At 43.7% G+C, this 17,709-nt stretch overlaps 1 protein-coding gene across 1 annotated transcript in view; it reads left to right on the top strand.

The window, feature by feature from the left end:
- The window catches only part of ABLIM3 (actin binding LIM protein family member 3), a 143,912-nt gene that overhangs the window by 116,080 nt on the left and 10,123 nt on the right, over positions 1 to 17,709 (top strand). Inside the window, exons 15-18 of the mRNA XM_082835738.1 lie at positions 1,347 to 1,411; positions 15,218 to 15,365; positions 16,605 to 16,634; positions 17,192 to 17,250. Of these exons, the coding sequence (XP_082691864.1) occupies positions 1,347 to 1,411; positions 15,218 to 15,365; positions 16,605 to 16,634; positions 17,192 to 17,250 (302 nt within the window). The remainder of the gene's footprint in view (positions 1 to 1,346; positions 1,412 to 15,217; positions 15,366 to 16,604; positions 16,635 to 17,191; positions 17,251 to 17,709) is intronic.

Below are 17,709 nucleotides of genomic sequence, written 5' to 3'. Positions count from 1 at the left end.
AGGTACAGGAGGTAGAAGCGCTGATGGTAGGGGCATGCTGTCCAGTCTGGAAGATGACAAAAGCTGCTCAGATGCAGAGCCTCAGCTACCACAGGAAGGGTGAGGAGCAGGTAAGCCAGCAGAGTGTTGAAATGCACCTGCAAAGACCCAAGATGGGAGGGTAGGCTCCACTGGAGCAAAGGAATGGCTGTCAGCTCAACCTTGAGCTCAGAGAGGGAGGGGAGAAGGGGTGGGGGATGAGAGGCCAGATCCCACAGGGCCTTGTGGGTTGAAGTCAGGATTTTGGTCTTTATCCAAAATAGGAGGAAGTTGTTTAAAGTGGTGACATGATCAGATTTGTGTTTTTAAGAGACCAGTTTGGCTGTGGGTGGCAAATGGTTTGGAGAACGGAAGAGAGAGGATGTTGGGAGATGGAAGTCTCTCACGGGCACCCTGGCAAGGGGTCCTAATGGTCCTCAAGGTGCCATCCCACCTAACCAGACATCCCAGGCTGTTTCTTTTAAGTATGTGGAGGAGTTGTCAGCAGGTGCCACTTTGATTCAACACATACCTTTAGTAATGAATGTCCATTTTGAACGAAGCTTCATGGGAGCTCAGAGATGACCCTGTGCCGCCCTCAAAGAATTCTCCACTTAGGAAAGGGATAAGGCACAAGCACAACTATAACCCAAAGTGGACAGTCATCAGTGCCCATGGGAGATAGTGTTCAGAGGCTGCACAGGCAAGAGAGACCAGACCCAACAGGCATGAGGGGGGAGAGGGGGATCTTAGATGAGACTATTTCAATCACACACACACTCACACAAAGAAACAAAAAAAAAGAAAAACCACCTCCAAAAGCCTTAAGCCAAAACAGGGATTTCTGGGTCATGTGACCGAAAGTTTTTGAGGCATAGCTGGATCTAGAGGTAGATGAACATCATCAGGACTTGACCTGTCCTGTGGGTTGGGTGGCTCCAGTCTCAGGCTGATTCTACCCTTATCATGGGAAGACGAGTTCTGGCAGGTCCAGATTACCTCCCATCCTTGGCAGAAAGAGGGTTTTTTTCTCCTACCAGCGGCAGGAAAAGTCCCAACGTTGAGGTGTATTAGATCTGTCTGGGCAGTCAGCTTCACCTGCACTTTCCAGCCCAAGAATGGGAAGGGATGCTGGCCATCTCAGTATAGGGAGACCCATGGTGGAGGCAGTTCACCAAAGTGCACTTGTGCGGGGTCACTCAGCTAGAAGGTGGTGGAGCCAAGAGGCCCCCCACCTGTCAAGGCTGCACTGCCCCCCTGTGCCCTCTCGCCTGAGCAGGCTGAGTGGGGAGCATGGGCGGGAGCTGATCCTAGCTGTCTCTTGGCAGTGCCCCGAGCCAGAAGGTTCTCGTCTGGAGGAGAGGAGGACGATTTTGACCGCAGCATGCACAAGGTAAGCAGGCCACACCACTGAATGAGATGCTTAGATGGTATGTTACTGAGGATTTTTTCATTTGTGAGGGACAGAAACCAAATCCAAACTCACTCATGATAGAAAAGAGAAATGCAAAACTTGGCAAAACTGGAAAGTCAACTGGTAGGATTAGCTGCAGGTACAACTTGATCCAGCTGCTAAACAAATTGCCACAGGGAAATTCTCTCTCTCTGCTCTTACGCTGGATTGCCTCTGCATTGGCCTCATGCTCAAGCATGTTCTTCTCACGTTGTGGTCAGTGGATGCCAGTGACTTGTGCATCACTGCTGGGGATGGAGGGTGGTGCAGCTGCTGAGAAAGAGTTTGTGGTCCCGCAAAAAGTTACCACATAGAACTACCATAGAAACTGTCGACTGAAAATAACAAACCAAACCAACCACACAACCCAGAAGTTGAGAACTATGTTTTATTCAGCAGACATACTGAGGACCTCAGCCCAGGAGACAGCCTCTCAGATAGCTCTGAGAGAGTGTTCCAAAGAGGTAAGGGAGGAGCCAGGAATACGTAGGAGTTTTTGCAAAAATAAAATCAGGAAGTCGAACATCACAAGATTGCTGCTAATTAATGAAAAAACAGACATCTACAGTTAATGAATTTAGTGCTTTTCTATGTATGGGAAGATGCAAGGCCCTTGGCTCATTGAAATCATTCCTTTAATATGCACCTTAACTGTCTAGGGCCAGTATCGTGTTTTTCTCCATTCTGAATCCCCTCAGGCTGCACCATTGGTGGTGGCTGCAGAGGTTGATGGCTTCATGGCTTGTTTACTGATACGGCAGGTGACAGTCTTTGCTCACAGTGCTTCCTCTTGGCCATAAATTCAACCAGTATTTGGGAGGCATTTCATGACCAATTTTGTCCCTCAGGGCTAGGAAGGCTCATCCCTTGATCACGCGAAGATTCTGTTGCTAGGCCACTCAATGTGCTGATTTGTTGTGGATTAGACCCTGTTGATAATCTAAAATTCTCTGGATCACCTGTCTTATTAGTCTGTTGTGATCCAGGAAATGTTTTCCCTCGTTGCTTCTTCCCAGATCTGGAATTCCACTACTACAATTATTCTATGTAGAGTTATGTACATGATCAACTAACTCGAGACGTCATTAATTTTGCTGGAGGCTTGGTTACACTTTGGTAATGTAAGAGATAACAATCTCATAAAACAGACAGGACATAAGTAATACAGTTAGTAACATTAATAAACTGATAGTGCAGCAGAGAGAGGCACAAGGCATAAGTAATTTGAAAATGCCGAGAACAAACTAAAACAGTGTAACAGTTTAACAGTATAACTAGTTGTAATCTGGTCAAAATAAGCCATCAAGTCCACAGGGGAGCCAACTGGAGAAGCCAAATTCTGGAGGGATCAGGTAGAGAGAAAGAGATAAATGTTTCATCTTCGTTTACAAAGGTATACTTTATCAACTTGTTGAAGGTCATAGTTAGCGTAAGAGGAAAGGTTTTCTGGAAAACAGAGATTAAAAACCAGTATATTTCAGAAAAAAGTCATAAAATTATAAGTCATGTTCATCAATTCATTCAGTCCATGTAATTAATTCCTGTTCATCTAGATGAAGTTGTCAGGTTGTCCATTAGTCTTTTAAAATTTCTTACCCAGTTCAGGAGTAAGATCTAAAAGTTATCAAAAACTTGTATTTATCAAAAGTGCTTTTTATGAATCTTCACTAAGATCTTCATATATAAAAGCATCAGCGTAAAACAATGATTGTGTATAAACAAGAAGACTTAAAATGGCATGGTTAAAGATCTGATTGATTATAATGTAATTGACAAGAAACTTGGATATTTCTGTGACATACAACATCCTAAGATAACACCTAGAATTATGACTGATAACCTTATACCAGGACATACCAGATTTTTAGGAATTCCGTATAAATTTTGGAATATTTGTATTAATGACATTTACCCATACCATATAACCTAAGGAGGTTTATCTCCAATCGCTTGACAGTGCTTCTCAAGTAATTTAACATACCAAATTAGCCTAACTAGCTTAACGTTTCTCTCTGAGATGTTGCAGGGTTTCTTTGAAGCATCCCAGAGTTATCTGGAAGTCAAAAGAACTTCAGTTAGAATTCGTTATTTGGGAAGTTTTGTCAAAAATATCAAAAAGGTTTCAAAACACTTGGTCAAATAGGATCATAGGTCACTGTGAAACAATACTTATTCACTTAAAGTGACAAAAGATTTCGGGCTGGTGCAGTGGTTGAGAGTCCGCCTGCCGATGCAGGGGACACAGGTTCGTGCCCCGGTCCGGGAAGATCCCACATGCCGCGGAGCGGCTAGGCCCGTGAGCCATGGCCGCTGAGCCTGCGCGTCCGGAGCCTGTGCTCTGCAACAGGAGAGGCCACAACAGTGAGAGGCCCGCATACCGAGAAAAAAAAAAAAAAAAAAGATTTCAAAAACAAAGATGACTTACAAAATCTGTTTTCAAAAGCAGTATTTCAAGATAACTTTGTTCTCTTAACAGAGGAACCAAATCCAGTCTTTCACCAGCCTGCTTTTAATAGTAATATCCACTTACCTAATTAAATTTAATCCAATCCCAGCCTGACCATGTACAAAACTCCTTTTCAGGGCTCCCTTTTTACGAACCTTCCACAACTTTCTCTGTTCCTGTTACTCTGTCCCTTATTTTTCCATCCAGAAACAACCAGCTCTAGGACAAAATCATTCTTTCCACTTAACAAAATGCACTTCCATTCTTCATACCTTCTTTTGCTGAAAAAAACACACCCTACTTTCCTTGCATACTGAAATGTTTCCCTTATTATCTTTAGTAGCTTTAATTACATATTGTAATTTTAACCCTTAAAAATGTTAATCTCTAGTGAAAACTGACAAGTAGCAAGTAATTGTGAACTGTCTGTCATACCAGCATTCCTGATTGGCATATCACTTAACCTCTAAAAACATACATCTTCTCATAGCATAATTTCTTTCCTCAATGTGGTACAAGAGTTGTGTCTAGTAAACCCAAACATCTTTAGTTTCCTTCTTGTAAGGAGACAAAAGTAGGTAAATATAGACCTGTTTAGCAAATAATGTTTGAGTATTTTATCTTATTTGAAGTGACCTGGATAGTCAGTGGATTCCCATTACTTAAATTAATTTAGCAAGGGCTGAGGAATCAGGGTGGCAGAGGAACAGGACATGGAGCTCACCTCTTCCCACAGATACATCAAAAATACATCTACAAGTGGAACAATTTGCACAGAAAATCTAAACACTGGCCTCAGACTTCTGAAAGGGCAAGAAAACCTCCACATAACCAGATAAGACAAAAGAAAAAGACAGACAGAAAGGAATCAGGACAGGACCTACCTGCGCCCCAGGGAGGGAGCTGTGAAAGAGGAAAGGTTCCCACACCCTGGGAGGTTCCCTCACCTGTGGGGGGATCAGCCTGGACAGAGGGGGAGCTTCAGAGCCTCGGAGGAGAGTGCAGCAACCAGTCTGTGTAAGGCAAAACGGACAGTGACCTGCACAGATGGTCAGTACTGCCGCCCTGTGCTCCCCAGCCTGAGACCCTCATCCACCCGCATGGGCAGGGGCTGGGTGCTGAAGCCTGGGCTTTGGAGGTCAGACCCAGGGAGAGGACCAGGATTGGCTATGCAGAGACAGCCTGAAGAGGGTGGAGTGTGGCAACTGAGGGTGCATTCGGAAGAAGCCTGGGACCGCTATGGAGGCAAGGTACCATTGTTGGGGGCCATGCAAAGAGAGGGGTGGGACCACCATAGGAGCTTCTTTCCCTGTGCGCACGTTCTCAGGCAACAGGACACCACCTACATGAGCTCCAGGGGCGGGCGCGAGCCACCACTGCCATTGTGGCTCCAGAGGCAGGCACGGGCAGCCACCATCGATAAGAGAACCGTGAGCAGGTGCCAAGTGCTGTCCCCGCTGTTGCAGGAGTGCGCAGGCCACCACCGCAAATACGAGACCCGCGAGCAGCCACCAAGCACTGTCCCTGCTATCGAGAGTGCGTGGGCCACTGCCACCATTAGGAGACCCACGAGCAGGTACTAATCACTGCACCCAATGTCTGGGGAGCACGCACAGGCCATGAGCAAGCTCCAGTCACTGTCCCTGCTGTCCTGGGAGTGTGCGGGCCACCACTGCTACTAAGAGATCCGGGAGCAGGCGCCAGTCCCACCCCCACCATCCAGAGAGTACGCACAGGCAGCGAGCAGGCACCAGTCATGGTCCCTGCTGTCCCGGGAGTGCGTGGGCCATCACTGCTGCTAAGAGACACAGGAGCAGACAACAATCTCTGCCCCTACTGGCCTGGGGGCACATGGGCCACTGCCGCTGCTGGGAGACCCACAAGTAGGTGCCAATTGCTGCTCCTGCCATACCAGGAGTGTGCACAGCCTGCCACACATCCACACACCATTTGAAAGGAATAATGGCCAGCACACACTAAGGAAAGAGGCAGAAAGCATCCAAACTAAAAGCATCTCAATTCCAGACAAGATGGTGGAGTAGAGGGACTTGAGCTCACCTCCTCTCACAAAAACACCAAAATCACAACTAACTGCTGAACAACCATTGACAAAAAAGATTGGAACCTACCAAAAAAGGTATTTTACACCCAAAGAGAAAGAAGAGGCCACAATGAGATGGTAGGAGGGGCGTTTTTGTGATATAATCAAATCCCATGCCTGCCGGGTGGGTGATCTACAGACTGGAAAATAATTGTATTGCAGAGGTTCTCCCACAGGAGTGAGAGTTCTGAGCCCAACGTCAGGGTCCCCACCCTGAGGGTCTGGCATTGGGAGGAGGAGCCCCCAGAGCATTTGGCTTTGAAGGCCAGCAGTTCTTGAGTGCAGGAGCTCCACGGACAAGGGGAAGCAGATCCCACTCTTGGAGGGACCCAGCACAAAGCAGTGACTCCACAGGAGCCTGGACTAGACCTACTTGCGGATCTTGGAGGGTCTCCAGGGAACCTCCACCAGGTCAGCTGTGGCTCACTGTTGGGGCAGGGACAGTGGCGGCAAAGGCCCCAGGGAATACTGATTGGCATGAGTTCTCAGGGAGGGCACAATTTTGGTACCGAGACCTGGCCCCACCCAACAGCCTGTAGGCTCCAGTCCTGGAACACCTCAGGCTAAACAACAAGCAGGGCGGGGGACACAGCCCTACCAATCAACAGACAGGCTGCCTAAAGCTGTACTGAGCTCACAGCCACCTCTAAACATACGCCTTGACATGGCCCTGCCCACCAGAGAGACAAGACCCAGATCCACCCACCAGTGGGCAGGCACCAGTTCCTCCCACCAGGAAGCCTGCACAAGCCCCTGGACCAACCTCACCCGCCAGGGGGCAGACACCAGAAGCAAGAGGAAATACAATCCTGCAGCATGTGGAAAGGAGACCACAAACACAGAAATTTAGAAAAAATGAGATGGCAGAGAAATATGTTCCAGATGAAGGAACAAGATAAAAACCCAGAAGAACAACAAAGTGAAGTAGAGATAGGCAATCTACCCGAAAAAGAATTCAGAGTAATGATAGTAAAGATGATCCAATATCTCGGAAGAAGAATGGAGGCACAGACTGAGAATACAAGACATGTTTAAAAAACAGCTAGAAGATCTAAAGAACAAAGAAACAGAGATGAACAATACAATAACTGAAATGAAAAACACACAAGAAGGAATCAGTAGCAGAATAAACGAGGCAGAAGAATGAATAAGTGGAAGAGAGAGTGGTGGAAATCATTGCTGTGGAACAGAATAAAGAAAAAAGAATGAAAAGAAATGAGGTTAGTCTCAGACACCTCTGGGACAGATTAAATGCACAAACATTCACATTATAGGGCTCCCAGAGGGGAAGAGAGAGAGAGTGCCTGAGAAAATATTGGAAGAGATTATCACTGAAAACTTCCCTAACATGGGGAAGGAAACACTCAATGAAGTCCAGGAAATGCAAAGAGTCCCATACAGGATAAACTCAAGGAGGAACACGCCGAGACACATATTAATCAAACTGACAAAAGTTAAAGACAAAGATAAAATAGAAAAAACAACAAGGGAAAAGCAACAAATAACATACAAGGGAATCCCCATAAGGTTAACAGCTGATTTTTCAGCAGAAACTCTGCAGGCCAGAAGGGAGTGGCATGATATATTTAAAGTGATGAAAGGGGAAAACCTATAACCAAGATTACTCTACCCAGCAAGGCTCCCATTCAGATTCGATGGAGAAATCAAAAGCTTTACAGAGAAGCAAAAGCTAAGAGAATTCAGCACCATGAAACCAGCTTTACAACAAATGCTAAAGGAACTTCTCTAGGCAGAAAAGAAGAGGCCACAACTAGAAACAAGCAACTTATGAATGGGAAAACTCACCAATAAAGGCAAACATACACTAAAGGTAGGAAATCAGCCACACACAAATATGATATCAAAACCAGCAATCTTGAGGAGAGTACAATTGCAGGATATTGGAAATTCATTTCAAATTAAGAGACCAGCCACTTAAAAAATCTTGGATATGTATATAGACTGCTATATCAAAACCTCATGGGAGCTGCAAACCAAAAATCTACAATAGATATACAAATAAAAATTGAAAAGGAATCCAAACACAACACTGAAGAGAGTCATCAAATCACAAAAGAGAACAAAAGAGGAAGGAAGAAAAAAGACCTACAAAAACAAACCCAAAAGCAGCCACATAGCACAGATAGATCAGCTCAGTGCTTTGTGACCACCTAGAGGGGTGGGATAGGGAGAGTGGGAGGGAAACGCAAGAGGGAGGAGATATGGGGATATATATATATATGTATAGCTGATTCACTTTGGTATAAAGCAGAAACTAACACACGGTTGTAAAAAAATTATACTCCAATAAAGATGTTAAAAAAAATTACCCAAAACAATTAACAAAATGGCAGTAAGAGCATACATATCGATAGTTACCTTAAATGTAAATGGATTAAATGCTCCAGCCAAAAGACATAGGCTGGCTGAGCTGATACAAAAACAAGACCCACATATATACGTCTACAAGAGACCCACTTCAGACCTCAGGACACATATAGACTGAAAGTGAGGGGATGGAAAAAGGTATTCCATGCAAAGAGAAATCAAAAGAGAGCTGAAGTCATGATACTCAGACAACATAGACTTTAAAATAAAGACTGCTGCAAGAGACAAAGAAGTATGCTACATAATGATCAATGAATCAATCCAAGAGGATGATATAATAACTGAAAACATATATGCACCCAACATAGGAGCACTTCAATATATAAGGCAAATGCTAACAGGCATAAAAGGAGAAATTGACAGTAACAAAATAATAGTGAGGGATTTTAACACTCCACTTACATCAAAGGACAGCTCATCCAGACAGAAAATCAGTAAGGAAACACAGCCTTAAATGACACACTAGACCAGATGGACTTAACTGATATTTATAGAACATTCCATCCAAAAGCAGCAGAGTATACATTCTTCTCAAGTGCACATGGAACATTCTCCAGGATAGATCATATCCTGGGCCAGAAATCAAGCCTCAGTAAATTTAAGAAAACTGAAATCATATCAAGCATCTTTTCTGACTACAACACTATGAGACTAGAAATCAATTACAGGAAAAAATCCTGTAAAAAACACAAACACGTGGAGTAATGAACATGAAAACAAAAATAAACAAGTGGAACCTAATTAAACTTAAAAGCTTTTGCACAGCAAAGGAAACCATAAACGAAAAGGCAACCCACACAATGGAAGAAAATATTTGCAAATCAAGTGGCTGACAAGGGATTAATCTCCAAAATATACAAACAGCTCATGCAGTTCTATATCAAAAAAACAAACAATGCAATCAAAATATGGGCAGAAGATCTAAATATACATTTCTCCAAAGAAGACATACAGATGGGCAAAAAGCACATGAAAAGATGCTCAACATCACTAATTATCAGAGAAATGCAAATCAAAACCACCATGAGGCATCACCTCACACCAGTCAGAATGGCCATCATCAAAAAGTCTACAAACAGGGCTTCGCTGGTGGCGCAGTGGTTGAGAGTCCGCCTGCCAATGCAGGGGATACGGGTTCGTGCCCTGGTCCGGGAAGATCCCACATGCCGTGGAGCAGCTGGGCCCGTGAGCCATGGCCACTGAGCCTGCGCATCCGGAGCCTATGCTCCGCAACGGGAGAGGCCACAGCAGTGAGAGGCCTGCGTACCGCAAAAAAAAAAAAAAAAAGAGTCTACAAACAATAAATGCTGGAGAGGATGTGGAGAAAAGGGAACCCTCGTACACTGTTGGTGGGAATGTAAATTGGTACAACTGTTATGGAGAACAGTATGGAGGTTCCTTAAAAAACTAAAACTAGAACTACCATATCATCCAGCAGTCCCACACCTGGATATATATACAGAGAAAACCATAATTCGAAAAGATACATGCACCCCAATCTTCACTGCAGCACTATTTACAATACCCAAGACATGGAAGCAACCTAAATGTCCATCTACAGAGGAATGGATAAAGAAGATGTGGTACATATCTACAATGGAATATTAGCCATAAAAAAATGTAATAATGCCATTTGCAGCAACATGGATGGACCCAGAGATTATCATACTAAGTGAAGTAAGTCAGACAGAGAAATACAAATATCATATGATATCACTTATATGTGGAACCCAAAAAAATGATACAAATGAACTTATTTACCAAAGAGAAACAGACTCACAGCCTTTCAAAATAAACTTAGGTTACCAAAGGGGAAATGTGGTGGGGGGGGGAGGGATAAATGAGGAGTTTGGGATTAACATATACACAGTATTATATATAAAACAGATAATCAACAACTACCTACTGTATAGCACAGGGAATCTACTCAATATTCTATAATAACCTCTCGGGAAAAGAATCTGAAAAAGAACAGATATATGTATAGGTATAACCGAATCATTTAGCTGTATACTTGAAACTAACACAACATTGTAAATCACCTATACTCTAATATAAAATAAAAATTAAAAATAAATAGGAAAAACTCTAAAGTTTTAAGTTACCAAAAATCTGGACAAACTGTTTTAAATCAATATACCCAAAGCATAATTATTCCTAAAGGGTTCACCTGAAAACTCTTATTTTCCTTTATAATTTATGAAAATATCATCATACCAAGTTAATTTTTTTGCTGACAAACTCTGCAACAGAAATAACATGAACTTACTAACCTTCAGTGAACCTTGGTACACTGAAGGTGTACCAAGTAAAATATGTCTGTATTGACTGATTAAACCAGCAAGCTGAAGCTAGCTTTAATACCAGATATTAATTTAATATTGAATATTTCCTAGATACATGAACCTGAAATTCATTCTGGCCAGTTTCTTTTATGTTTAGAAGTATTTAATTTGTAAGCACTTACTTTTAAGTCAATTAAATGGAACTCTTTTATAAATTTAATTTTAACAGTATTTTCCGGAGGTAGAGACATCTCATATGTATAATATGTACACAGACATATAAACAGACCTAACTAGAGATCTCATAGCTTCACCTTAAAAACTTAGTTATGAATCAGGTATTACAGTATAAACTTACTAGTTTATAAATAACAGTTGGAATAAGTTAAATTTGCTTGCTCAGATGACTAAGGCTTTGCTATTTGCGGAAAAGACTTTTAAGATTTGTATTTATCCTTGATAAACCCTTAAGGAGGCTATGAATTAGATTTGGGGTGAGGGAGCCTTTCCAGCAGTTTGAGTTTAAAAGGACTTTTTTGCTTTTTTTTTTTCCTCCTTGGTTTCAGGTTTTACCTGATTGAGCTAATTAGGCTCAGTCTCAGATCAATGTGGGCTGTATTTACATTTCTTATTTGCAGAGATTTGCAAAACAAAGACAGTTGCTTTTAATTCTCAAAAAAACTGGTCTGCTGCCTAAATGATATTAAAAGATTGATTTGCCCAACTGTACTTTGTTTAATTTGCTTTTTTATATCAGTGAGAAGATTTCTGACTTAGCCAAAATTCAAGAGTTCTATGTTCTAGAATTTTAGGGTTTAATTTATCATGCTTTCAAAAGCTCGCATAAGGCATTCAACAAAGGTCCTTTTTCTGAGTGCACAGGTGAGACCCAGAGCAAAATCTCTATTATTATTTTTATTAGCCCCTGAATATTGCTCCCAGTTTTTACATTATATTATACAGGCTCAGGTAACCCTACTGGTTTCCTTTTGTATGTTTAATAATATTTCCTGAGGGGCAGATTCATACGCCCTGTCTTATGAAGCATTCCCCAGTGAAACATGTATATCACACAATATAATTAAACAAAAGAGAAATAACCATCTTATATAAAGCCCGTTTAGGTATACCAATTTTTATAAACTTTCATCTCAATTCTATCAGCTTTTATACCTTTACCTTTATCTTGCATTAGGACCCAATCATCAAGCCTTGGTCTTTCAAGGAGTCCTAGAAGCTTTCCTTTCTTTTTATCCTCTGACTCTTTTATCTATTTTTAATAAAAGGCTCTGGGGTCCCCAGTGAGGGGTTGAGCCAAGGGACTCAGGCCCTTTTGTCAATCTTTTACTTGATTAATCGGCCTAACTGTTGCCCCAAGTAATTTTTGGCCAGGTATCTCAGTGTCATTTACTTCCAGCCATTTAAATATATGTGTATATTTTAAAATATTTATTTATTTATTTTGCCTGCGCTGGGTTTTAATTGTGGCATGTGGGCTTCTTAGTTGCAGCACACGGACTCTTAGTTGTGGCATGCATGTGGGATCTAGTTCCCCAACCAGGGATCAAACCTGGGCCCCCTGCATTGGGAGCACGGAGTCTTACCCACTGGACCACCAGGGAAGTCCCTAAATATATATATTTTTTAAGTGGGGTAAATAGAGTGGACTTGTTTGGGGCCCTTTAATGTTGGGGACCTATAGAGGGCCCCTTTGTTCCATCCAGCCTTCCATGATGTTCTGTCAAACCTTTGTTTTAATCCCATTAACATCCATTTTATTTATCCCATTTTTAAATAATCATCTAAAGATTTCTTTATCCTTTTGGGATAAGTCCCTTTAAAATTTCCACCTTTTTGGGAAGAAGTCTCTAAACTTTCTCTTCAGTTTACTTCCCTGTTAATCAACCTAATTAACATGAATTATCCTAATGTTTTTATTAGCATCTGTAAGACTCACTGAGGGGAAGCAGAGACCACAAATAAGGCTTCCCAAACCAGTTTTTTGTTGTTGTTGTTTTCAATTAAGGGAGTTCTTAGGTTAACCGAATATATGTTTTCCACCTTCTAAGTTTTTTTCTTATAAGTACCAGTAACACAGCTCTTTTAAAATTTACCAATTTAGAAGTTTCTCCAATATAAAGGATCCATCATGTGACCATTAATAAGATGTATCTTATTGATGCAAACCAGTAAGACACCAGAGAAGTCCCCACAACAGAGTATGAAGATGTAGCCTTCACAAAATCTAGAAAGGTTACTCCCCAAAATAGCCTAAGAAAGTAAAGGGCTTCATTGCACAGGCCGATGCAAGGAAGGTTAAGAGGGCAAAAGCCCCTGAGAGTTGGCACAGTCAGACAAAAGACTGCTCAGAATCCCAGTCTATTCGGTTGGCTGCCGAATTGTGTACCATATGTGTACCTTCCAGGTGGCAAAGACCAAGTACTCAAAACACAGAAACAGACATATACACATACATACACACAAAATGCCTAAGAAAATCAGGTAGAACATTTACATCTCAAAGACACAGGGAGAGAAATGCAAGTTCCCCCTAGAAGGGCTTTTGTTTCTTTAAGGTCAGAATTCTGAAAAGATGTTTTATCAAGCAGGCTTTCTCTAACTTAACTGCGTATGCAATAGAAGAGCCTCATCTTAGTCATTTTCAGGGCGAGATTTCCTTTAATTCCCAATTAAGTAAGTACTTGTAAGTATACATGTTGTACATATATGTCTGGCTGGGGTATTAGTTAGAAGCTGGCAATCTGTCGTTCCTTTTTCTTTTTGTTTTGAAAGCTTTGTTCCCCATTCCAGAGCCAGTTTGTGGACATAAAATCGCTAGTGATGATCGTGTGGTGAGCCAACGTGCTGTTGTGAGCTTAACTCCTCTAGGTTTTACCCTAGATTCATTTTAGCCCTGTTATGAGTCTTGGTTTCTCCCTTCAGTAGCCTGCAACCACCATGGGTACTCGGATTATGGAGTGGCCGGCTCTTACGCATGTCCCTGGCAGGCAAGTGTTTAATTGAAAAAGTGGGTTTCCCTTTAGGGAGAGCTGCACAGTATGAGGACTTGCCTCTACCGCTCCCACAAGTTTGTGTTCAGGGACACTGAACAGCCTGAGGAAGCTGTTGCCAGCCAGGAGGTGATGTTCCTTCTGAGCTGAAAGCTCTCGTGAGATACCTTCACTTTCATTTTGACAAACTCTATTAAAGTAGCCAATTCAAGGAAAAACGACAGGCCAGTCTTCCACCTAATTACCCAGTCCAACCTTACTCAGTGTCTTTCAACTGAGCATAACCCAGGTACTTCTTCTTGAAACTAAGTTTCAAGGATAACCTACTACTCTTCCAGTGAGGAGTTTAACATCACTGAATAAAACTTAGGATCATCAGCCAATAACAGGAGATCTGAGAACCAGGAGAGACTCACCCAAATTCATCCGGACTCTCTGAAGTGGCAGATGGGCCCAAGAATCCTCTGCTGGTACCTAGGCTCTGGATCCTTGGAGAGTTCAGGCAAAGGAGAAAAGTCTGCTCTGGGTCCCTTTGTAGCTGTCAAAACTGTTGACTGCATAACCTAAAAGTTGAGAATTATGTTTTATTCAGCAGACATACTAAGGACCTAAGCCCAGGAGACAGCCTCTCAGATAGCTCTGAGGGACAGTTCTGAAGAGGTAAGGGAGGAACCAGGATATAAAGGAATTTTTGCAAAAACAAAACAAAACAAAGCAGATAGTCAAACGTCCGTCAAAAGATTCTAATTAAAGAAAAAAACAGACATCTCACGTTAATGAATTTAGCCCTTTTCTGTGTGTGGGAAGATACACTGAAATCATTCCTTTGATATGCACCTTAACTATCTAGGCCCAGTATCCTGCTTTACTCCATTCTGAATCCTCTCAGGGTACACTGTTGGTGGTGGCTGCAGAGGTTGATGGCTGGATGGCTGCAACATCCTTTGTTTACTGACCCATGTTAGGTGACGTTCTCTGTTCACAGACCCATCAGTTCCACTCCTAGGTATATACCCAGAAGAACTGAAAACTGGTACTCAAACGAATACATGTACACGCAGGTTCCTAGCAGTACTACTCACAAGAGCCGAAAGACGGAAGCAGCCCAAATGTCCATCAACTCACAAACGAATAAACAAAATGTGGCATATCCATATGACAGACTATTATTCAGCTATAAAAGGGAATGAAGCGCTAATACATGCTACAATGTGTATGAACCTTGACAACATTGTGCTTAGTCAAAGAAGCCACACACACAAAAGCCCACATATTGTATATGGGCTCTGGTACGTACCACCAGAGCCCCACCCTGACCACAGGACTACTTGTGGAAGAGAAATGAAGTCCCACAAAGGAAAATATGGATGCTGCAAGGAAAGAGAGACACTGAAAAGGCAAAAAGTGCCAGAGGTTCACTATAGAGAATCTGGTCCCTCAGCCTTTCCTAAGCCTGTTCCATCTCAGTGTTCTTTGCTTCCTTCTAACTTCATCTTGTTCCTCCCCCACCCCCAGCTCCAGAGTGGAATTGGCCGACTAATTCTGAAGGAAGAGATGAAGGCCCGGTCCAGTTCCTACGCAGATCCCTGGACCCCACCCCGGAGCTCCACCAGCAGCCGAGAGGCCCTGCACACAGCTGGCTATGATATGTCCCTAAATGGCTGTAAGCACTGCCCTGTAACCTGCCGGGGTGGGGGCACTCTCTGCCCCATCAGTTCTTCCATTAGTGAATCTAACCTTCTATGGCCTCACCAGGGTCTAGAATACAGACTAAATAAGACCATGCTCCGGCCTGAGCAGTCACTTCTGCTTCTTCGGGTCATCTGAAGCCATGACTTCCAATCAGTTTCCATGTAAAGAAAAAACTCTTCTAATAGTCTGAAGATAAAACAGGATGCCTCTTGAGGTAGCAAGCCTCCCATCACTGGAGGTATACAAGCAGAGGCTTGGTTCAAGCACTTTGCCCTGAGAGTCTTTCACTGTAAGCTCCTCCCTGCTCCTGGACTCACACATCCTCTTCCTGCCTCCTCTCTTACTTACCCCTGTGGGATTCAGTCCTGCCAGGAAATCCTATCTCAGGTCAATACTTGATGGATAATAAAAGGTACCATTTATTGCAATCCTGTGTGCTGGGCATTTATAGATACATTATCACCCTTGGTCCTCACAAAGACCCACAATGTAGAGGGATTATTATCACCCACTTTATAGATGAGAGCCCTGAGGTTAACCCTCTTGCCCAAGGTCAGAAAGCCAGTAAGTGACTGAGCCAGGATCAGGCCCAGCATAGAGTGACTTCAAGGCCATAAGCTTTTCCCTCTTTGCTGTACTGCACCTTGATTCTAGGTGAGCTCAAAGATGACAGTGGTGGTGGTGGTGATGATGATAAAGCCAGTTTTATTGAGGGTTTTTATGTGTCAGGCACTGTGCTAAGCACCTTACTATATTGTGTCCTATATTCTTCACAATAACCCTATAAAGGAGACACTATCCCTCCCATTTTACAGATAAGAAAACAAAGCATGATTTACTTATCTGAAATTGGGTATCTATTAATGGCCAAGCCAGGATGAACTGATGGGCTGTTTCCCTGTTTCACCACTGAGAGGCACTGTTTTCAACCCCTGGCTCTGTACACTGCACCAGTGCTGCTCAAAATTCAGCTCCATTCAATGGCATTTGTGCAACAAATATCACAGAGCACCTGCACTGTGCCAGGTGCTGGGCTACAAGCTGGGTGGGGGAGGGAGGATCGGGTGCAGGTGCAACAGTTAGAAACTGACCAGTGGGAAAGGAGGTACTGAAGGAGGGCTCTCCTCCCCGCCGGCCAGGGTGGCCCAGGTATGGGAGCCATTTCTGTCTGTCTCCATGAACGCTGATCTCTGGCTTCCCTCTCTTGCAGCCCCTCGGTCCCACTACCTGGCTGACAGCGGTATGTTCTGCCTGCCCTTCCTTCAGCCCATCATGTTCTGTGAGAGCCAGAGCTGAGTCAGCGGCAGGTCCCCCTTAGTTGTGATGACCATACAACGTGGATGTCCCAGCACAGTCCCCATCTGAAATAGTCCACCCCATGTGTTTGTCAGATAGTGGGTCTTAATCTTTGGTCCTGGAACCAGTGTTGCCACGCCCAACAGCTCCCAGAGAGAAAGAAAGAGCACACACCTCTTCCACCCACGTGGGAGCCTGCCTGTCTGAGTTCCAGCTCGACCCCAATTCCAGGACACATGGGTCCATCATAGGAGGATAGATGTGTGCAGGTTAACATCAGAAGACTCTGTGAGTGGGTACTTGGGGTGGGCCTAGAATTCTGCCAGGGTGAGGCACCCCTAAGACTGTTAGTTGTAAGCCTGGAGAGAAGTGGAAGGAGCTGGTGGTCCCTGTCTGTCCCCCTTCCCACAAGTAACATTGGCCATTTGTAGCCAGATGACCTCAGGGAGAGGAAACCCTGGCTTGGGGCCCCTGGTAATTGTCTTGGCTCCTTCTTTTCAGACCCCCTCATCTCCAAATCTGCCTCCCTGCCTGCCTACAGAAGAAACGGGCTGCACAGGGTAAGAGAGGCTGTTCCAGGGACATTATCCCCAAGAGGTTCACAATTCCTGTGTTAGCTCAGGAGTGATGACTTACGGGTGAAACCTGGACAGAGGCCTTGGGGCTAGAGGTGCATTAACAAAAGAGCCCCCTATGAGAGGGGCTGGGAGCACCTAGTATCTCTGGCACAATTACTCCATGCTGAGCACTTTACAAGCACTCACTCATTATAACCCTGAAAGGTAGTTACTATTTTTAATAACTCTGTTTTGTGGATGAAGATGGAGGCACAGAGGGGCTCAGTGACCTGCTTGAGCTCTCATTCCTAGTAAGTGCTGAGCCAGGATTCGAGCCTGGGCCAGCTGCCCCCGACAGCCCACACCTGACTGCTGGGTTCCACTCACCCGTTGTGGCTTGGAGCCTTCTGAGCTCTTAGATGTCCTGCGGCGTAAAACCTTCATGGAAGCTGTGAGGTGGTT

The sequence above is a fragment of the Leucopleurus acutus genome (genome assembly GCF_964270905.1).
Source record: "Leucopleurus acutus genome assembly, chromosome: 3".
NCBI classification, from domain to species: Eukaryota; Metazoa; Chordata; class Mammalia; order Artiodactyla; family Delphinidae; genus Leucopleurus; species Leucopleurus acutus.
This window is presented reverse-complemented; position numbering and strand designations above follow the sequence as displayed.